The 22,830-nt window shown below is 49.9% G+C and overlaps 1 protein-coding gene across 3 annotated transcripts in view; it reads right to left on the bottom strand.

The window, feature by feature from the left end:
- The window catches only part of LOC144177566 (uncharacterized), a 102,761-nt gene that overhangs the window by 57,464 nt on the left and 22,467 nt on the right, over positions 1–22,830 (bottom strand). For 2 of the 3 annotated variants that reach the window (XM_077705267.1, XM_077705268.1), the window contains exons 7-8: positions 20,609–20,889; positions 1,504–1,569 (exon numbers count right to left, since the gene is read on the bottom strand). In XM_077705267.1, coding sequence (XP_077561393.1) covers positions 1,504–1,569; positions 20,609–20,889 — 347 coding nt within the window. The remainder of the gene's footprint in view (positions 1–1,503; positions 1,570–20,608; positions 20,890–22,830) is intronic. The other variant, XM_077705269.1, reaches the window with a different exon arrangement.

The raw sequence follows: 22,830 nt of genomic DNA, 5'->3' as shown, positions 1-22,830 counted from the left end.
GCCAGACAAATGGTTTGTTATGGCGAGGAGTTTGTTGCATTGACTTCTATGGCTAGCTGACGGGGAAGTGGAAATATTTTGTTGAAACAGAAATTTCATTGAAGCGGCACTCGTTGTAGCGGGATTAGACTGTACTGCAAATGGGTTCGAAGGAGATTTGAGCCAATGTGACAGGCAGAAACGTAATGACCGACACAAAGGAGCGCACTTTTGGGTTAAACATTGCACCAAAGCGGGGGGGCGAGTAGGGGGGGGGGGGGGGGGCAAGCACTGAAAGAGCTGCGCTAATCCAACCTATAATGCACAAAAAAAAAAACGCCCTCCCATGTGACATCTTGCCCCCCCCTTCCTTTCCCTCTCCCTTCTGACGTTACAATCCCATCCCAAGCGTGCTTTAACCCGCGGCGTTTCTTTGACGTGGAGAAAACATCTGTACGACTGTGAGATTCCTCATCTTTTGCCCCAACTTCCATTGGCTACCCTCGAGGGCATGCGCTCCACACAAATCGGTTGTCTGTACCTTTCCCACAGTACGACACCCTTGGTGAGAACACGAACTTAAATCACACCACAACAATGTAGCATGCAGTCAAAGCAGCCCTCAGTAGTTGCCTCTACGAAACTTGCATCTGCACAGAGCACTCTGCAGGCCCACTCTAACCCATTCAGTCCCTGGAGTCCTTTATTGAGGGCATTACCCATAGTCCCCCTGGCACATGCAGAGCAAAACCAAAACAGCTATAGTTCATATCACAAGCTAGCTGCAGCACTGTGGAGGCTACATTGTTACCAATAGTGCGCCCACTGAGGGCGCCTAATCCGCCGTGAAGGGGGTCCGGAATGGACACTCCCTTCTCCCCTCTCGGCAAGTGGCACCGCACAGCCCCGGCGCCTTTTGTCGCTTCCTTCGTGGTGAGTTAGGTGCCCTGAGGGGGACAACAATGTAGCCTCCACAGTGCTGCAGCTAGCTTGTGATATGAACTATAGTTTTCTGGGAGACAGTTCTTCAGGGATGCCTCTTGCGAGAGACGCATTTTTTGTCATTTTTCTACAGATGAACACTAGAAAGAGGAAGGCGCTGCAGTGAAGACCACGCTGACGTTGCCATGGCCCCAAAGACGAAAGTCCTAGTTTGATGACATGGCTGCAAATCTAAAAACACTGGCACCACCAGCTTTATTTCGTTGTTTGTCGGCTCACTGCTTTCTCAAATTTAGAAAAACGCCAAAAAGATATCATTCTGCTCAAATATTAAATTTTCATTGCCTAATGACCTAATTAGATGAAATACCAATAAATGGCTAATTACTTGCACCACAAGCTCAATTTTCCTTCTGTAAGACCATAGGGTGGAAAAGTTAAGGAAAACACGCATGAAAACGTTTTTTGCTCGAAATAAAAAATTTAGGGCTGAACGGAACAAGTGCAAAGCTAGTTCGCACCCTTGGCAACACCCTGCACCTTTCTCTCAAACCAGAATCAAGAGGAAAAATTCCGACTCACGCCTGCAGCTCTGTTTGCAGCTGACTGCAGTGGGCCTCCAGCTCCTTGTTCTGTGCTTTCAGCATGCTGCCAGGGTGGGAAAAAGACACACGGGCACTTTGAGAAACAACGAGGGTGGGACACGGCGGCAGTCTCTGTTGTCGGTTGTAGCTGTATCCCATGCCTCTGCCATGAGCAGCTTTCCTTTCACCAGTCTCCAAACATTATGTGTGCATCACACAACTCACAAAAGAACCGCTACCAGTTCGATAGAGGGCACAATTCGATATAAGCACGCTGGAGAATTGGACATCATAAAAGCACCGCTTCACTGATGAAACGGCCTACTTTGGCGTCAAGTAGTCCCGCATCTTTTTCTGTCTAAGCAACGGCGCTGCATGAGGCAGTACGCACTCCTCTGCATTGCCTATGGAGTTGGAACAGCTAGCTGAGGCCGCAACCTTTGAACTTCGTAAAGAAGCACCCGACTATACTCCGTTTCATACATCAAGTGCAACGCTGTGAAGGCTACACAAGTAGTCCAGAAAGAAAGAAGGTGTATCGCTCCGCGCGGTTTTGTAGCCTTGTGGTCTAACGCGTCACTCTCGAGAGAACACATCGAATTTTAAAGTGCATGGGTTCGAAACCGCGCGCCGACATTTTTTTAATATTTCACACATCTTCTGGGAGTTCAATTCTTGATCTTATTTTGTTCCCAGTAACTCAAATAAACTACGCGCGTGCGGAAATGAACTGCACGTATGTGTTCCTTTGATGCATACCGTGTTTGTTTGTGCGGGCCGAAACAAGCTCGCACCAATGTTTGACCAGCAATGGCGATTTTGTCGCGATTCTGCAGCATTGTCAATTTACCCCACTGAATCGAGCGAGAACTGTGTAAGATGATGACGTTAACTCATTGATTAGTTAGCACAGCTGCTCCAACCAGGCTGGGTTAAGAACAGGTGTTCACTTTCAACTTTCGTTTTCGCCGCTGCCATGATGATCCACTTCTTTCTGGGCCTCTCTTAAAACACTGAACATGTTTTTGATCATACCGGGCCGCCAGCACAGCAACGGGTTCAGTTTTTACCGAAACAGTTTGGAACCGACTTTGGCACTGCACTGTGGAGTAGACGGAAGCACTTTGTGCGAATAATGCATCATTGGTTAATCATGGGAAAGGCCAGAAAGCAGATTTCTGTACCTTGGAATACTGATTTCTGGCACAGAAACGCATAATACATATTTTAGATATGTTATTCGCCCCCTTTGCAGTCCGAATTTATGCGACATTTTTTTGCGATTTCTTGTTCACGATTTATTTATTCACTACAATGTTTCACCCCCGGAAGCAAGGGTTACATTCTTTCTTATCATTGAAAAGAGAGCTAGGCTCTTACTCGCCAGAAAATCAGTATTTTAATAGATGGGTCAATTGTTTTTACTTACGGAAAATTTGCAATTACTTGCTTGGCGTTCTTTGACAACTTTGATGTGCGAACGCTCGACAAAATGCGTACAGGAGAGGTGGTCGAAGCCGCAGAACTGGACGCCATTTCTTCAACGCTGCCCCAAATAGTAAACAAAACACTGCGGCCAAGGTTGCATGGAGAGCGAAAACTTGGTACGAAAGCAACAAACATAAAATACAAACCCGCATATTTCGATTCTTTTTCCGGCAAGACGGGCCTTTTTTGTCACGCTGATGATAAATACTTATGCTTGGAAGTTGCCGGCGAAGCATTTATTGTTTCTGGCTCACCGCAAGCAACGCACTACTTTTGGTCGCGGAAGTACACAGCGCAAACAAGAGCGCTAGCTTTGACAGCGTTGCACTTGATGTATGAAACGGAGTATAGTGCGAGGGACCCATCACCTCGGAAGTGTTGTGGGCAAAAGATCGTCGTTGATTTCCTCATTGAGACTACTTTTACTTGGGCTTAATGCAATGCCGGTAGTTACCCCTAGTTGCCAGACTTCCCCCGTGGTTGCGACGCCATCATCCACACTCGCAAACTTGCCGACGGTTGACCCAGCAACGACGGCAACCAGATATTCCGTCAGCTTGCTCCACACTTTGGCAACACCAGAGCTGAGTTTCGTTGCCCTGATCACGATTTCCAGTGACCACCGGCACACGGAAGCAGTTTTGCATGGTTTATTTTGTAACATCTACCCAGGACCTCCTCAGCAACGCAAGGGCACCAAGCAGGTCAACCTTAAGCTCCCTGCCAACACAAGAAATCTGCCGCTTCACACTATCTGCAACAGCGACACTGCAGAGAAAAGCCCACAAAGCACAAACGGTGCAAACAAAACGAACAAGAGAAGCATGGCAGAAACTCGCAAACAGCCTCAAAGTGGTTGTCTAAACAAGCCTGGCAGGCAAGCCCAGATCATTTTACAGTGAAACTGTCTCGCACTAGGTCCTGGCCTAAATTGGTCGTGTCGACAAAGAATCGCACGACTCACTCCAGGACTAGCGTAAAATGCCACATTGGCATCTATGCGGGTACTATCTCAGAAAAAATGGCACTCAAATTGGCCACCAAGACGACTATCACTAAACCGAGTTTCATTCACGTGTCACAAGTTGCAAGTTGAGGGTGAACTTGTATATGCGACAGGACTCCTGTCTGCTGTCAATACATGGCCAGTTACGGAGGCAGTATAATTACAGGAAACAGCTGTAACTATTGTTCTACCAAAACTATCCCAAGAAAAATTAATTTAGAATAAACTGCAGGGCAGTTATGTGTGTGTTTTTATTCCATCACGGATCACGTAGTAAGTCACCACACACAGCTCCGTATAGTTATCCACTGAAGCAGCTTTGCTGGCCTCCTCAGGCTGCCGTGTGTGTGGCTTTCCCACACGGCTGCCATGGTGTGCAAAAAGCCAGCTTTAGAATTTCGGCTAAGCGGAGAAAAACGTACATACTTCTTCTGCAGGAGACCAGGGGCACTGAGCCGGGCGTGACCGGCTACAATGGGTACTTTCAGCCTACCATTGAGCACGCCAGGAATAACAGGGGGTAGCAAAACAAGGTTATCGAAGCTCAGGCCGCAGTTTTCGTACGGCGTGACATCCCGCAGGCACAGATCGACACGTCGGCCTACTGCAGCTCAGTGCAGGAAGTAGTGGCTGTCCGCTGCACTCTTGGCAAACGCAGACTCCTCATGGTCTCGTACTACGAACGGCCTGAACCCAGTTGTTCCAGGCGTGGCTTGCGTGGCAGAGTGAATTTTCAATGGATGGCAGACCTCCGGCAGCACTACCCAAAGGACTACATTCTCATAGCAGGCGACTTTAATGCGCAACACCAGGAGTGGGGTTACCAGAAAATAGACGCCAGGGGCCTGCAAATCAAGCAAGCAACCGAGACGGCACGTTTGATAGTGGCCAATGACACAGATTACCCGACACGCTGCAGCCCCCGAGTGGACCAGCGGGACACCACCCCAGACCTCACCTGGGCTGACAAGGGCCTAGTGACGGAATGGAGACGCGGGGCGAACCCAATGGGCTCAGACCACTACCCGCTCTGGCTGGAGCTGTCTGTGGGTGGCTGCACAGGCCGCCCTCGCCGATCCAAAGCAATAGATTGGGATGCGTTCCGGAAAGCAGTGGCAGAACACGACAAGAGGGTCCCGGTGACCCGACGGCTCCTTAGATCAGCACAGGAGGCCATACGACATCTGATGGTAGACGAGTCAGCTCCTACCCCGGATAAGCACTTACTGAACCTATGGACCACACGGGAGAGCCTTCACAAAATCTACCTGGCCAATGGCCGGCAATACGGGGATCTCCTCCGAGTGCGCAACAAAACTGCTCAGGCTCGCCGATATGCCAAGCAGCTTGCCCGTTCGAGGTGGTTTGAATACTGCGAAACCTTTGACAAGCACACCAGCACTCGCAAGTTATGGCAAACCCACCGAACCATGTCCGGCAAGCACAAGACACAAAACTCGGCACTCAACATACAAATGGCCTTAGACCTGACGCCAGAAGAATTCGAGGTGGCCGCCGCTGAGGCATTCTTTCCACAACCGGCCATCCCAGCAGACCCACGCACCTATGAACCAAGTAAACCAGCCAGTGACCTGGGAGCTGAGGCACCATTCACTCTGCAAGAGCTGACCCTGGCCCTGGATGCTGCCAACGTGCGCAGTGCTCCAGGCGGGGATGGTATCACTTGGCGAATGCTCCTCAAACTTGACGAACCAGAGAAGCTCCTGCTGCTGGACGAGCTGAACGAGATTTGGCGAACTGGGAGCATCCCAGCAGAATGGAAACATTCGATTATCTACCCCATCCCAAAGTCAGGGAAAAAACCCAACAGCATCAAGAATCTCCGACGCTATGCAAGCTCCTCGAGTGCATGGTGCTGACTCGGCTCACATACCACCTCGAAGAGGAGAACCCAGGTTTTTTCGATCCAGCCCAGACTGGCTTCCAACCAGGGCTGTGCACTCAAGACAGCCTTCTGCTACTACGCCAGTTGGTGGGAGGGGGGCGTCGGGGTCGCCTTAAGGTTCCTGGCATCCTCCTGGCAGTAGACTTGCAGAAAGCCTTTGACACGGTGGCGCACACAGCGATACTGAAGGCTCTCGATGGGGCTGGAGTTGGCACACGAATCATGAACTTTGTGCGATCATTCCTGGTGGCCCGAACGTTTGAGGTCAAATCTGGATCGGGCCACACAAGGACGTTCTCAAATGCCAGGGGAGTGCCGCAGGGTGCCATCTTGTATCCAGTCCTCTTTAAAGGAGCCATGAAGAGAAAACAAAAGTTTGTTTTATTCGAAAGATTAGGTGTTTCATAGTACCCCAAGCGCTTTCCCGGAATCGAATGATGCTTTATTCACTGAGAAATAAGGCAATTTAAGCCAAAATTTTAAATCTCCCGCTAAAATTGCACATTTGGTCACGTGAGCATTTGGCGTCACACGGGCCGGTCCATGAAACAGATACTCAGTATGTCGACTCCATATAGCACCCACACGCGGGGATCAAACAGGAACCGGAAACCGAGACGGCGGCCATTTTAAAAATACTAGTAACACCTAGTGCACACACAGCTCTAGTCATGGAATCGCCTCCACCGGACAACGAAGCTCTCGCCGAGGAGCTCGGGCTTCCATTCAACGACCTGACACCGCTTGAACGCTCAATGCTTTTAAGTGCACGAGCGGCAGGAGTCGTCGGATATATGGATGGGCCGGAAAGTGACCATTCCGCGACACCCTCAACGGGTGAACGGCCAGCCGTCGGCACCGCTGCCTCGCCACCCCCGTCGCGACGGACGAATACAGACTGGTACGTATGTGCCGTATTTTTATTCAGTAGCGGTATCGCTTATGCCAGTTGGCTGGTGTCGTGTATGGAAAGCCGTTCGCGCGAGCTCTCTGCTCCGATCAGAAAGATACGAGCGTCAATGCGCGGTGTGTACGGTATTTTTTTCCCCCAAGGTCAGAGCGATTTGACGAAGTCGGCGACGAGCGCCAGCATGTCCCAGTAGTGAGCTAACATAAGGGTCCCTGGCGTAATCACTTCGTCGGAAATGAAGCGAGCACACTCGTACTTCCTTTAGCTCCCTTTCTCCTCCGTTTGCAAAGTTCACAAAGCGTAGCCACTTGCTTCGCCGAGGTTCGTCGTTGGGCAGCGCATGATAGGAGATCTCTTCACCGGCGGGGATGCCGCACTCCCTCGACGGTTTGCCCGTACTACAGGGGCATTTCAGGACGCAGCAACGAAATTTCATTCTAAAGTACTCGAACAAACTGAAGTTTTCAGTGGTTGTAAACTGAAAACGAGCACGTAACGAAAGCAAGCCGACATGACCACCATTCCGAAACTTATGCGATAAGTGGCACAGTCTCGTCGCTGCTTGCCGTTCCTTACTCCCCTCATTTCTATTTTTACCTTTGCTGGTTGGCGATATGACAGATATGACGCCAACTTCCTGTAAAGGGATTAAGATACCAAGCAAGGTCGCGGCTGTGCGTGCTGGGACGGTTCGTTGGCCCCTAAGAGCCTCGAACCCGAAAATTCGTCTGCGCGACGGCGAGATGTCGAGCTCGGCCGGCGGTATAGTTTCGTACGCATTGGTGCACACGCTTGCGTATTCGTTCGGAACTTCAACCGTTTACTCCACCGTTCTTAGTGTCATAAAAGGAATGTGCAGTATGTTTCATGGGGATATAGCTCACTATGCAAACTGTAAGCCCTGCCTAACATGCGTTTGCTTCTGCCAGCCTCCGCCAATCGCAGAGCTTAGCCCATGTGACGGCATAGGTTCTGTTGCGGGAAATGAGCTGGTGGGTCGCATGACCATTCCCGTTTTTCCTAATTATGTAGCTTATTTGAGCGAAGTTTGCGTTATAAGTGGTGTCGTTATGGTTCTAACGAGGCAATCTTTTGAATGAACCAAACTTGTGTTTTCTCTTCATGGCTCCTTTAACATCGTGATGCGAGGACTGGCTGTAGAGCTACGGAAAATTCCGCACCTGGGCTTGACATTCTACGCAGATGACATCACGCTGTGGGTGGACCCCAAGGGTACGAACTTGAACACAGCAGATGTACAGGGAATCATGCAGCAAGCCTTGGACACCATCGACAACTACCTCCCTTCCACTGGTATGCAGCCGTCACCGGAAAAGACTAACCTCCTCCTGGTAGGTGGCTGCGACTCTGAGCGAGCGAAGATAAGCCTTACACTGGCCGGCAAGACCATCACCCGACCAGCGGAGCGGTGGGTGAGGATCCTTGGGGTTCCCCTCAGTGAGGTTGGTGACCAAAGGAATGGATCCGTCAGCTTAAGCCAACGTGGCGCCGACACCTCCACCTGATCCGCCGCATAGGCAACCACTTTGGCGGTGCCGGCACACGCACCATCAGGACATTATGCCTGGCAACCCTCAACCTCTAAGGCATGCTACGGAGCAGCTTGCTTCACATTGAACCAAACCCACTACGCACAACTGGAGGTCCTCCATCTCGAATGTCTCCGCGCAATAACTGGCCTGCCGCGTCACACGAGGACTGAAGAACTCTACAGGTACTCCGGCCTCCTTCCCCTCAAAGCCTTTATCGAGGCACACAATGAAGGCCATGAACTACGACGGCAAAACACAACTGCGGGTAGAGGACTCCTCACGTTCACAAAAGAACTACCCCCCGATGCACCCAAACTGCCACGCCTGCTGGAGCCTTGGCTCGATGTGCTCCTCAAGCTTCCCAAACCACTCTCCAAAAAGTGCCATCAGCAGGATCATGAAGCGGAGCGTAGAGCAGCAGCTGCCTGTACTGACAGAACCCGGAACTCTGTGTTTACGGCAGCCACCTGGGACCCCATCACACACAGAGACAGGCTAGCTGCGATCTCCCCAATCGGCACATGCAGACAGATCTACGTGCATGAGCACCGACCCAGCCCAGACCAGATTTCACTGTCCGCCATCCTGTGTGCAGTGGACGGGGTTTGTGGGGAGGCCCGTCGAGGACTGAGGCAGACAGGGGAGATTGTGGTGATCTGCACAGACAGTAGAGAGGCCATAAAAATCCTTGGCCGCACCCTCAGGACTGGCACGCTTGCTCACAGGATCAAAATGGCAAGCACAGTGCTGTACCAGCAATATGGAGTGGAGGTGAGGGTGGACTGAGTACCAGGTCGCGCCGGTGGCATTGGCGATGGAGCCGCACAGGCGTTGGCGAGCGAGCTAATGGACGACCGCTCCGCCCTGGTGACCCAGACTATGCCCGCACCAGACGACCCCGACCCAAGAGCCGAAATTCTGGCAGCCAAGAGGGAGCGAAGGCGCGCCCTTTGGCAGCACATCCCCACCAACCACCACCCACTGCCCCGAGGACTGCCACGGGGGGCTCAGGTCCTCATCCACAAGACACGTGCGGGGGCCGCACTAACAGCAGACGTGCTCGCCAAATGGCGGGCCCACCACCGATGCAGGCCCGGGGCTACCGACGACGACAGCGACGACGGTAACCACAAACAGGGCCCCATAGTGAGCTGCTCCACATGCACCATGGAAGTGTGCCCAACAGTGACCCACATGCTGTGGGAGTGCCCTGGCTACCAGGACCTCCGTGCCCAGTACCTGCCACCGCACATCAGCACTCTGCATCAATGGACCACCCTCAACAACAACAGCCGCGACACCCTGCTCTCCCTCTGGGCGTTCGCTCACGAAGCAGGCATCGATCGCCGCATGTGATTGCAAATGTATACCATGTACACGCATGTGTGTACGCACTTCTTTCTCTTCTTTCTTTGTTTCGTCTTTTCTCCGACACCCTTCTTCCCCCCCTATTAGGCCAAAGAGCCATTCCACAATAAGAACTTTTCATTCATTCATTCACAAGCAAAGAAGCGACCGTTCTGCATCGCCAGCAAGGCTTAGCAAAAAGGAGGACAGAATGGAAGGGTGCAGAAAGTTTCGGGAAGGACTTCACAGACCACAGAAATGCCCTAGCAGAACCCTTGGGGTGTCCTTAATTGAGAGCCACTCACGTAGGCTAAAACTTCTTAGTTGTGAACTAAACTTCTCAATAAATGAATCCTGCTCACTGGCTAAAGGCTTTAAAGAGCCTTCCCGATAGGTGCAAGTTAAAATTCCTGCCTGGGAAACTCTCACAAGTGACGTGTGATAAAAACAGGTCCCCGCGCGATGCTGAACTGACCGCCTGTGGTCCGGTCGCCTTCAATGGAACGACTGAATACGCGCATTCTGTGATTTCAATGACTGTCTTCTTCAACATGCAAACAACCTCGGTTATGTGAAGCGCCGTATAGTAGAGGCCTCCCGATTAATGTGACGACCGACAGGGGATCTTTAGTAGTGTGCGCTGAAATCTCCACTGTGAGAAAGCAGCCACCATGGCCAAGAACGTCCTTGGGCTCTGCAGCACAGCACAGCCACTGAGCCACCACGATTGGTGCATGTGCGCACGTGAAAACTGAAGCTACAGATAGACATGTCGTTCATTGCTACGAAAGTATGTTCCCTACAGCACTGTTTCAAATGAAAAACTACGATTTGAGGTGCGGCTTAAACAATGCCGTGCGCCGCAGAGAAGACCCCAACTGGGAGGCAAGGAGCTCCTTCCCAAGCACACTACATCGTCTGAACTCGGTGACAGAACAATTCGGATCACCGCACCAGGTTAAATTTTGTAGGACGGTGGACCTTTTATACAACATCTCTTCGCAGTTTCATCAGGCCCGCAGCAAAGCCCCCACAGAACAAGTTTGCACGAAGGTAGCTGCAAAAGCTGCCTCTGGCAAGCCCATGAGGTCAATAGAGAAAGAAAGCAAAACGTGTGCAGACTTTGGTCGCAAGAAATCAAAACCGTAGTCACTGCTACCAGGCCTCTCAAGCTCGGACGTTCCCTGTCTTCCCTATAGGCGGCGTAAAAATCGATGCCCCACGTGACCAACCTACAGCGAAGTTTTCGACCATCAAGTCCACCAGACAGCGCAACCAAAAGGTTACTTTTGGTATAGAATACCAAACATTCATTCCGTGACTCATAAAGCCAACAAAGTTCGCTTACAATGTTTTGTTAAAAAAATTATTAACAAGTTCCGCATCAAACATCCGTTGAGCAAAAATGTACGCAAGTTTTTACGAACAGCCGACTGGTGCACCACCTCACTTCTGAATTCGCAACCACAAAGCCGACAATTCAAATTGAAACCGCTGCAATGGCCAACCGTTTCTATGTGCGCAAAGCACTGGTTTCGTGACTGTTATTGCTGTTATGTGCTTTTGCGTCCATCAGTTGTTGAGAGGACTGGCAAAACACGGAATTGAGTGCTTGTGGAGTGACAACTGTGGGAAATTCTGCATCGGAAGACAGCTGTCGAGGCCAGAATATTTGATTCTTCCAACATAAGGTGAGTGTTATGCACTGCGCTAGAAAGACGGTGCAAACAAAACCGTTGTCGTCGTCAATACCTCATTTGTGCATGACTTCCGCTGGAATATTGTCTTTTTACTCTCAACTGTCCTGGCCCCTCTCGAACATTTCTGACTATCTAGAACCCGAAAAGTTGTGGGCGCATTTGCCTCAACAGGTGTGGCATTATTTCGGATGGAACTTTTGAGGCTACCAAAAGACAGTAATTCCCCCGAGCTTTACCTAACTGTTGCCTTTCTGCTTTGACGCATTAGTGAGCATATAGTCAACAGCGCTTTGCTACAACTAAAGTTTGCCTTCATAGAGACGTGGTAATGCGAGTTAGGTTTTATAAGCATGCCTTGTGACAGATGATGCTTGCGTCATGGTTAATATGCGTGAACTCAAAAATACTGCGTTATTTTTTTTTTTCAGAGGTCGGTGTTCATTTAGACATTCTGGCTGAACCTTCAACATTGTCGGCGCACGCAACAACTGCACCAAGGACTGGCAGGCCATTTCAACTCTTCGTGCTTGCCTGATATGACAGCCATGCGCCCGACTGGTGTGTTTATGTATATTTAACTTCCACTTATATTTGTTTCTCTGAATTTGTGTGACATGATTCTCTTAACTATTCGTTCTTCCAATTTAATTTACATTTTTCGTTCATTCCTTGATTTTTTTTTTTTTGCAGATACAACCAAAGAACAAGGAAGCACACACCGGAAGGCGACCAGATCAAGTTCTCAGCACGAGCAAATGTATTATGTTGCCTGTAGATAAATGCTACAAAGTGCCAGGTATTTTCACCAAATGTTAAAAAGAAGGTCAGCATATATCAATGCATTCATACATGTGATGTGCATATTTCTGAGTATGAATGGAATAGTTGTTCAATTCAAGAACACGATATTCGGTGTCTAAAAATATTTAACTTCGGGCGAGTATTCTGTATACTGCAAATATTGACACGCATCAAAATGTGCGATGTGATATTGTTATCTACCTAGCCACTAAGCTCACTCTAGCCCCGAAATTCAACGTTTATTAATAAATCACGATGTGTACAGATTGGCAAATGTAAGGAAGCAAATGCAGGTTCTAGTTTACTTTCTTCCATTCCCTTTCACTGCTGCTCAAGAGTACTTCACTTTCTCTGTACATTTACAACACTTCACACAAAAAAATTGCTGTAGCTCCTGTTAGCCTAAAGCAAGTTCGTGCAAGAAGCTGAGAGGAAGTAAGCTTTATTGGAGCAGCTCATTTCTGATAGACACTATGATTCTATGCTTTGGTGATCGAGTAGGTGTCTCCTTTGTTATTAGCGCTGTGTGGACCTTGCAGGTGGCCTTTAAACCTTTGTACACAAAGAAATGTGAGGGGTCAGAGTTTGTCTTGGAGGTCTCGAGATGTAGTAGCCCGGGTCATCTAGAAACAGGGATAAGCTTGTGGCAAAAGTGAAGAATGAGGAGGTGTGGGGCTTTGTACCTCAAGGGAAGATTGCTTTAGCGAGTTGGATGGGTTGCCTGCGAATACCTCGCAAGGGCTTTTTGTATCAAATATAACAAGGGAGGGCACTGCTACACTCAGTTAGTAAGCGTGTGAAAATCCCACTTCCCTCCAGGGCGCAGTTTTACATGTAGCCACCGACTGCAAATTGTTGCACAAGTGGGTGAAAACTATTCAATCAATGCACCATGATGTCACTCCCAAAAATAGTGCACGCAGGCAGGTCTTGTTCTAAATTGTAAGGAATGGAAGATAGTAGATACTATTGGTTGAACCTGCAAGGAGACTAAGAACTTTAAGTCGTGTACCGAACTGTGCAGTGCAGTCCATGCATTCAAATCGTATTTGTAAGTCTTGCTTACTGATGTGCATGGTTTTTTTCACATTTATCAATTGCTGAAGCATAAAAAGTGCTTTTAAAATTTTACTGTCAATACAGTATCAGGCCATCCAAATTACTACTGGCAAAATTCAACATTTCAGTTCATTTATTTACACCTGAAAGGGCATTACATAAAGGGAGGGGGGGGGGCTCTTGGCCGAAGTATAGTCAGCGTTGCAACGCATACTAAAAAATAAGACGATGAGAATAAAAAGAATACAAAATTAACAAGGTGAAATTCAACTTGCAGCAAACGGTGTTAATCAGGGTAATGGAACCAACAATGTGGCTCTTCGACGTGCAAGTGCGAGTCAACACAGGGTGCGTAATACGTTATTGTGCAGTTGGGTTCTGAAATCATATTTATCCTCTCTTGCTTATGGAAATTAAATTTCATGTCGCATTTTTACTGTGTAAATATGAAGATAAAATTATTTAGACCGAACATGTTTAATTACATTCTATATGTCATCAGCAAGTGAAATATCTCATTCATGAGTATTAATTACCGCACATGATTCGTAACCACCCTAGAGCATAATAAACAGCTGTTACCACCGTTATGTACATCCTATTGTTGAACGATAAAGCTACTGTTTATGCCAGCATCAAGTATAATAATGGGGCATGCAAAAAGCATTACTCTAATTAAACTAGTTAGCAATTAACTACTTAGCAATTTTCCCGCAACAGAGCATATCGGAGTACTTTTAAAATTTTCAGTGTTGGTAAAAAAAGTCAGATAAATATTTTTAACGCCGTAGGTGTTTTTTTCTTTTTCTTAAAACTTGTGATGCTGCTTAGCGCGTGCTTGGGGCCTGTCGCACCCCCCAAAAGAGATAGAGAAAAAAACACCGTGCCTCAAACACTCGCTCACGGATTTTAGTTACATTGCTACGTTCAAATGTAGATATGTTCGCAGTAAGCGATGGAGTTCGCAATAACTATCGCTTTAATCCGAGAGAATTTCCAAGCGTCTGTGTCCTTCGCAACTTGTTGCGACGTCCAAAAAGAAAAAAAGATACGGGCAGCAGAATATTGGAAGCAATGTGTGCCCTTCCTTCGAAATCTTAGCGCAAGTAAATGAGTTGTTATGGCAAAAAAAAAATGTTGTCACGAAAGCGACGTACAATTGCAGCGATCGAAATGAAATGATGTCCTGGCCTCTGTAAACTTGCCGATGTCAATAAACGATTTGTTCTCACTTGCTGCTCACTGTGGTCTGTGCCAGTCGAGGCCATCTGGTCACCTGGCGTAACATCACTTCACTAGCGCGGCGCAAGTAAACACGCGGCCAGCGTGCCAGCCAGGAATGCCAGGAACCAGCAGGAGCAGTGAGCCGGCGGCCGCCGTGCGAGGGCAGCCATGTTATTAAGGAGCTCAAGCGGCCTGTGCAAAAAGCATCCGCCATGTTTACAAAGCCTTGTTTACAGTGCCATCAAGCGGGCTTTCTCGGTAGTTCACGACGCCGCCACTACGCTTTTTCTGGCACTACAGGCAAAGCTAGACCTTTGCTTCTCTAAAATCCTCCCTGTTCTGTGCTGCTACCCGCACGGAGAGCACTGCTCACGCAACAACTGCCCAATGTGGCAGTTACCAAGGCTCAAAATTGCAGGTTCCTCTACTCCAAGAACAACTCCAGGATGTTGCGTGCCAGACCAGGTGTCCAAAGACTTGCCAAAGACTTTCACACACCTGCACACGTGCACAGAGCGATATTCCCTTCCCCCATGCGACACACAAAACGACAACAAAATGAGCTGACATGCCCCGCTGTGCCCCTAAAGCGGCCTAAGACATACCAAAGCACCCTTGTTTACAAAAAGAACGCGGAGAATTGAGCCAAGACAACATTTTCAAGACCCCTGGTTCAACGCGTTTTGGCTGCTCAGGCCAAACAGCAAGCCTCTCCAAAGATTTGAAGGAGTGTCAGAAGCGAGCCAGTAGGTGGCACTGGCTGTGCACAGGAAATGCTAGCCTTGCACCCACAGGGGAAGGGAACCTTGCGTGCGCGAAGCGTCACGTGCCTGTCAGCATTTCACCAAGGTGGCAACAGTGAAGTGTCATAACGCATGCAGGTGCAAATTTCTCGCTTGCACAAACACCCTGTTCCGCGACGAGAGAATGTAGTCCAACGTTTAGCGAAACGTCTGGTTGGGGTTCACATTTGGAAGCTTAAAACTGCAGTCGCTGATCAAGTAAAAAACAAAATGTTTGACGTTCTAGAACCTGTACACGCTCCTTGTTCGCAATGATGCAGGTCAGTTTATATGACCAAGAATGCATTAGTTGAACATGCCTGGCAGAATAACCAATGCATCAGTTGGGACAACGCTGCTATTGTAGCAAAAGAAAGAACATTTGGCTTCTGAACTTTCTGTTGTGTCACTGGTAATTCAAGCCACACCAGATACAGTCAGCTTGACCGAAGGCAGCTTGCCTGCAATGTACTCGAGATCACTGCGCCGTATCTTGTGTTATAAATTGACGACAGCCCCTTGCCCGCATCATTCTGAACAAGGAATCTGTATGGGTTCCAAAACATCAAATATTTTATTTTTGACTTGGTCAGTAACTGCGATTCTACACTTGAAAAAAATTGGCCACGTATCTGCTCCCTTTGCCGCAACAGTCGTCAAGCGACGATAGTCTTGTGCCGCCCCTGCAACGTACCATATTTGCGCCTGCATATCCCACACCAAAAATGCGAAAATTTCAGCGGCAAAGTACGGGTGCGGATAAACTCCGGGGTTTATCCTTTAGTGCCGCTTCACGGCAATGCGCGTTGTGTCGTTAAAATGACCTCGTGTACAACAGTGAGGACTGCGGCCTAAGTATAGCGACAGCAGTGACAATGAGTGAATTGTGACTTTCGCCTTGCAGTCAGTGTATTCTACTCGCTAAATATACACATTTCTGCCTACATAGTACGTGATGTTTTGCTTGAGCAGTAGCATTGGTGAAGCCCTTCCTGCATCAAATGTGCGGGCAATATGCAAGGATTTTTCTTTTTTTTTTCCGGCGGCTGAAAGTAGGGATGCGGATTATATGCAGGGGTGGGTTATACGCGCAAAAATACGGTAAATGTCTCTTGTCTGTCTTCTACCGCAGCCACCTCATGTTGTTCCCCTCCCACTACAAATAGTGATAGAGGGCTGCTCCAGTCTATTTCGTTTTGCCGTGTCCCGGTGTTCTCGTGCCACCTACTGGAACATTTCGTTACTGCTGGACTTCTAGGAATGCTGCCACGAGGCGTAGGCTTGGGTACAAGCTCCTGTATTTTTGGACCAAAAAATGGTCTGCAGCACGTTTTTTGCTATTGCAGGAATCAAGTGCATATCTATTGCAACACTGCCTAGTTCCACTTATGCATTAATGCATAAGTGCAATCATAGCAACACTACCTAGTTCAACTTATGCATTACTGTCGTGCCTGAAATACCGTATTTACCCGCGTAATCCTCGCACCCCTAATGTGAGCCACCAAAACTTAGATTTTTTGGTTCCTCACATAACCCTCGCACCCCCAACTTTGCAGCGGCGAAAGTTGCCAGCTCGCGAAACCCGCATGGTGCACGCGCTCTCCAACGTGCGCCCTCCCCCGCCGCCTCTCCGTTTGGCGGAGAGCGCTGTGTATCCAAGGCCATCCAGGCGCCCTAACAACCTGCACGGCTACTCCCTAACAGGCGCCCTAACACGCTACTCACACTGTCCTTGAGCCGGTTTCGCGCATGTTTTGCGTGCGTGCAACTAGACGGTGTTCGCGCAGCCCGCTGTCGTGTCGTCGTCGTGGTCCCGTCGTTGAGCAGCAGCAGTCAGTGAGTCACTCGCGTCAGTGGTGGATAGCTCGCTGCCATTTTGAGAACTTTTTGATCTCTTTGTTTTGTGCTTGGTGCCGCTTCGCCATGGGGAGGAACGCCAGCTACACTGCCGCTTTCAAATTGAAAGCAAAAGAGTACGCGATCGAACACGGAAACCGTGCAACAGGCAGGCACTTCAGCGTCACCGACTTCAGCATGCGTTGCTGGAGTAGGGCACGCACATACGACGACGAGATAGGGCGCGCGCCAGAAAGCAAAGGCGGCAATTTCATGTTCGCTTATCCACGGGAGACTGTTTACGTTGTAAATAATAAAATAAAAAGAAATAGCTGCTGTTGGCAACACTGCAGAGCTTACATATACAAAAAACGAGCGCTACATTTAGCGGGATTGGCATAAGGCAAATTGGCAACACTGTGCACCGGATTTCTTTTTTTTCCCCGCATAATTCTCGCACCCCTAACTTTGCATTGACTTTTCCGAGAAAAAAGTGCGAGGATTATGCGAGTAAATGCGGTACAGTCAAACCCGAGTGTATCGAACCCGGTCACATCGAATTTTCGTTTACATCAAATTATTTCTGGACACAGTACATTTACAATAAGAATACAGTACGTAGCAAAAACTACGCTTATATCGAACAAAAGTAAAAGTGACAACCGATATATCGAACGAGAAATGCCGCAGAAGTGAGCCCCCAAGTTGGCTATCCCTCGGGCCGGACGACAAATTCCACCGGCACACCCCCCAAAGTGGTGTAGCCCGTCTGCTCACGGGCGGCTTTTTACCCTCCCTCACCTCGCTCCCCCTATCATGACTGCGTCATTGCGGCATGTAGGGCGAGCCATCGACAGCCTCCCTTCCCCCCTTGCAAAAAATGAGCCCGCCGGCACTGGCCGGTCCACCCGCCATGCTTTTTTTTTTCGTTCGTTCTGTTTGCGTTGCTTGCGCCCTGTGGGCTTTTTCGGAAGCGTAGCTGTGGCGGCTAGCACTCGTGTCACTAAACAAAAGCGTATTTAGTGGCTCTAGTTAACGCGAAGCTGCCAAATTTTCCTTTCGCTGTGAAGCTGGCAATCGTAAATTGAACGTGGTGAGAAGTCTGACGTCCCCGTCAGGCACGAGGATCCTGCACTTGGCCGAAGTAGGTGCTGGGCAGATGTTAGTGAAGGAACCGCCCGCTTCAAATCTGCCGGCTTGTGTGTGCCAGTGATGACTGAAAATCATGACTGCGACAAAGCCCCCGCCTGTGTCGCCGGAGTGTGGAGCGGGCTGCCGGAGTCTCCGGGCGCCGTTGCCGGATCAACTGTCGGCGAGTTTGTGTGTGTGGATGATGGTGTCACAACCACGGGAGAGTTTGGGAGACCACGTCGCCGATCGCAAGTGAAAGCGGGCGCAACGAGGAAAGCAACGACGATCCTTTGCCCACAACACTTGTGAACCCGCACCAGTCCAACGCTTCTCCGCAAATGTGGAAGGCTGCTGCGACCTTTTAGACAGGGTGGAGAAGTGTGTACCATCTCGGGCAGCGAGGTTGTTCAAGCAGAAGAAGATGCAGGTGTATTTCATGCGAAAGTAAGGCAGTTTCATCAATTAAGCGTCTCATAAATGCTATGTGCTTTCATGACATCCCATTCCTTAGCTTGCTTATACATCGAATTATCTCCTATGTCGAACTGATAGGCGTTTTTTTTTTTTTGCGAGTTCGACTTAACGGGGTTTGCCTGTATGCAGGGTTTGTACAGGACCCAGGGACAAGAGTTCAAGGATATTCAAGGCCTTTCAAGGCCCTGCCCAGGCATTTTCAAGGGTGCAAGGGTGCAGGAGAGCGCGTGTACTAATGTTTCACTAATGTTTTCACACGCTAAACATTTGCTCGTTTACATCTCAAAAAATGAGCTGAAGAAAAATCTCTTTGGAATAGCTCCACCCTTTGGAAGCGGACAATTTTACTGCCCCCCCCCCCCCTTCCTCCAGTAATACTGAGGCAGCTTTACAAAAGCCATGCCATCTTTTGATGAACATTTTTGAGGAACATAACTTAATGCCCCCGACCATTTTCATCTCCAAATTTCTGTGTTCATTAAAGGAGAAGGGGGGGCATTGACAACTCCACTCGCTCTGTCCACCCCACACCCATGAAAATAAAATACTCCAGTACAGCTTAGGAGCTAGATGCACTGTGTTCTCACATTCAGATTTTTGCTTATCTGTGCTCATTTTTATTCCACCCTGCAGTGTCAGCACCGTTCGTTTTGAAAACGTAGTGGGGCATAGCTATGGTGGGGCACAGCAATTCCCGGGAAGATATGTACAATGAATTACAGAATGAGGCAATGAAGATAGCAGTATCAAAAACTGGAAGGGGAAGTTTGCTAATTTCTGCCTCGTCTGATGCAGGGATTTTGTTCCATATGGGCCAATGTGTAAAGCAGCACGCCCGTGCTCCCAAGCTCACTTTAAACTGCAAAAGCTGTATAAAGCAGCGCTAGTGCACCCGCAAGCTGGCTTTAAATCGTACAAAGTATGTTTCGGACGGGGAGCACGCACGGCCACACTGATATAAGCCACGAAAACCCAGTCACGCAATCGGGTCTCCTCTTTGTTGCCCAAGGAAATCGAGCGTTTTCAAGGAGGAGAAAAATTCCAGGCTTTCAAGGGCCTTGAAAACTCACTTTTCAATTTCAAGCGTTTTCAAGGACCTATACAAACCCGGTGTATGTCTAATGCATGGTTTCTCAAAGTGGGTTCCGCGGAACCTAGGGGTTCCGCCGGCCCCTCCTCAGGGTTCCGCGAGCCGCTGATAAATTTTCCCTGGTTCCGCACTCGCAAAGTCTTATATGGTGAACTTGAGGTGCGATCGATGTAAGGAACCTCCATTACTCACGCCCGAGTGTCAGTAAGCACATCTCGGCGCATAACAGAAACGCGCGAGCTGCGCAATAAATCTCGCCAGCAGCTTGTAGCCAGCCAGACTCCGAAAACGGGCCACGTGGTTAAACTATTGCACTTGAACCTCAGCCTTATATTACCCCCATGCGCATTTCTCCTGTTTGGAGATAGGTGCCGCTAGCGTACATGCTCGCGTAAAGTCGACAGTGAAAAAAAAAACGATACCCTTGCTTGCTTTTGAATTTATTGCACGTTAATGTAGCATGAACGGAATGAAAAATGGCAGGAGGGGGGGAGGGGGGGGGTTCCTTGGCACTTAACGGAACTTAGCAGGGTTCTCTGGGACCAACATGCTTGAGAACCCCTGGTCTAATGTTTTGTTTTTTCTCAGCAGTGCTGGCAAGCATGAAGCGCTCTCTGCCAGGTTTCGTGGCTTGGAAAGATTTTGCCGATGTAAACCTCTCGTCTGAGAATTCCGTCCTACTGTGGGCAGGCGGCTGAATTGCGGGACAGGCAGAGCGACAGAGAGAGTGAGGAGGACCAAGATTTCCGGGTTCAAGTCGGTCAAGAAAGACTATCATCTTCGAAAAACTGACCTCACTGCCCGCGCCTCCTCCGCGTCTCCCTCGTCCAGGCTGCCCTCGAGGAAGTCGTTCTGGCCAACCATCCTGTCCAGGGCGCACTCGAGGAACTCGGACTGGGGCCCCTCGCTGCCGGGCCCCCGCCACGCAAACTCCAGGTCGCACTGGCCCGCCAGCCGCTCTTGCAGCACCAGCAGGGAGAGGGAGAGGAGGAAGTCCACGCACTGCTGCGTCCTCGGCCGCAGCAGCAGGGCCGGCGTGAAGTCCCGGACGTACGCGCACGCATTGGGGTCCTCCTGGGAGCGTGTGGCACGGCCAAGCCTCGTTGCAGCAAGAGACACTCGGGAGCACACAGACAGACAAATGTTTTTATTTGGGTGGCTCGAGGCCGCAGGCTTAAGGGAGGGGGTTAATAATGTCCGGCCATGGCTGCCTCGCAAAGGAAGTGCCACAACGCAGCCAACGTAGCTTGGTGTCGATCACGCGGCCTGATCCAGTCCTCATAGGAGAGGACCCAGGCGGGACGATATTTGGCGCGAAGCCGATCGAATGCCCCACACTCCCAGACGAGATGGCGGATTGTGGGGGTCACTTCTGTGTTGCAGGCAAAGCAACGGACTGGTCTAGGAAACGTTGCAGCGGAACCACTGTTAGAGAGGTTTCCATCATGGGATGCAGGTTGGGGAGCGTGATTCCGCCATCGAGAAACCACGTCATCTGTATATGCGTACCCCGACCGCGCCCGGTTGAGGAACACCTGAGCACCTCAGGGTAGACCAGGGGGTGTGGGGTCGTCACATGGGGGAATAGTAGTGGCCAATTCCTGCCTCCTCCGATTACGGCGACGGCGGCGCTCCACATCTGGATCAGTAAGCAGCGTATATGGTCTTACAGGCAGCATGAACTGGGAACGGTGTAAAGAAGCCTCGCTCGCAAGTTCGTGAGCCTTCTCGTTTCCTGGGTGCCCTTGATGGGCAGGAATCCAGCGTACCGTTACCAGTACTCCAGAGTCAGACCTAAGTTCCTCGCATTTCTGCTTGATAGCGTGGGCGGTGCTGTTTTGCCTGGGTGGACCAATGAGGCATTTCAGTGCCTCAGTGCAGTCAGTCAATATTTCCACCCGGTCGTAACGCCGTTCTGGATGGTCGGTGACAACCTGGCGTGCAAGGTGAATACCTTCCTCTATGGCAAAAAGCTCAAGTTCCGTTACATCGGGGTCGTCGTCCAGCGAAATTAGTCTAATGCTTTGGAGTTCATCGGAGTTGGACACAGCGGCTACTGCCGCCATACAGGACTCGGCCCGCAAAGACGCGTCCACAGCTATCTCGAGTGTTAAACTGCTCCGAGAAGTTGCACCGGCTACAACCAGCGAGGTGCGCTGCGATGTGTGCCTCCGACGCTGAGTTTTAGAGGGTGCAGGTTGTTGTGCTGTAACAAGCGTGTCCTCCCATGGCGGGATATGCTTCTTGATAAGCGGCGTGTCCGCCGGTGCAATATGACCATCAGCGGTCAGTAATCGGCGCCCTTGTGGTGTGAGCTCGTGGCGATCCGAGACTCCTCGGGACCGGGCAAGGACCGTTTCTTCGAGAGTAGGAAGGCCAGCATAGCGGTACAGTTCAGTGACCTTCGTGTGTCGGGGGAGCCCCGTGATGACACGAAGGGCTGCCCTGTAAAGCGTCTCGAGCTGTTCCGTCTCACGTTTCGTGAGACGGAAGCACAGAGCCCCGTAGCAGGCTTTGCTCACCAGAATGGTTTGAACTAGTCGGCGGGCGATGTTTTGGGACGCTCCACCGAAGGTATTAGAAATTCTTCGGATTAAGCTTAGTAGAGGAGTCCATTGCGCCTTCAACTGTCGAAGCCATTCTGAAGCTCCTCCGGACTCGTGGATTGGAACGCCCAGCACTCTGATCCACCGTTCTGGGGCCCGCTGAAGTGTCTGACCTCCCATGGTGAGAGCAACTAGGGCTCGCTCTTCTGGTCTACCTCTAATTATAATAAAGTTGCTTTTTGCCAAGGAAACCTCCATTCCTGTAGCGGGAAGGAGACTGGTGAACGTATCAAGAGCTTGTTGCAGACTGTGCACAGCGCTTTCTGTTGAGGAATGATCCGCAGCTTCGGTCCATATAGTGACATCATCGGCATATGCCGTGACGTGAACGCCGGGGATAGCTGCAACCCCTCGCACAAGCTTAGTCATGACCAAATTGAACAGAGTTGGAGATAGGATGGCCCCCTGT

This window comes from Haemaphysalis longicornis, unplaced genomic scaffold (genome assembly GCF_048455015.1).
Source record: "Haemaphysalis longicornis isolate Haplotype H1 unplaced genomic scaffold, Haemaphysalis longicornis Haplotype H1 scaffold_1, whole genome shotgun sequence".
In the NCBI taxonomy this organism is placed as follows: Eukaryota; Metazoa; Arthropoda; class Arachnida; order Ixodida; family Ixodidae; genus Haemaphysalis; species Haemaphysalis longicornis.
Note: the sequence above shows the minus strand (reverse complement) of the source record. Positions and strands in the feature narration are given on the sequence as shown.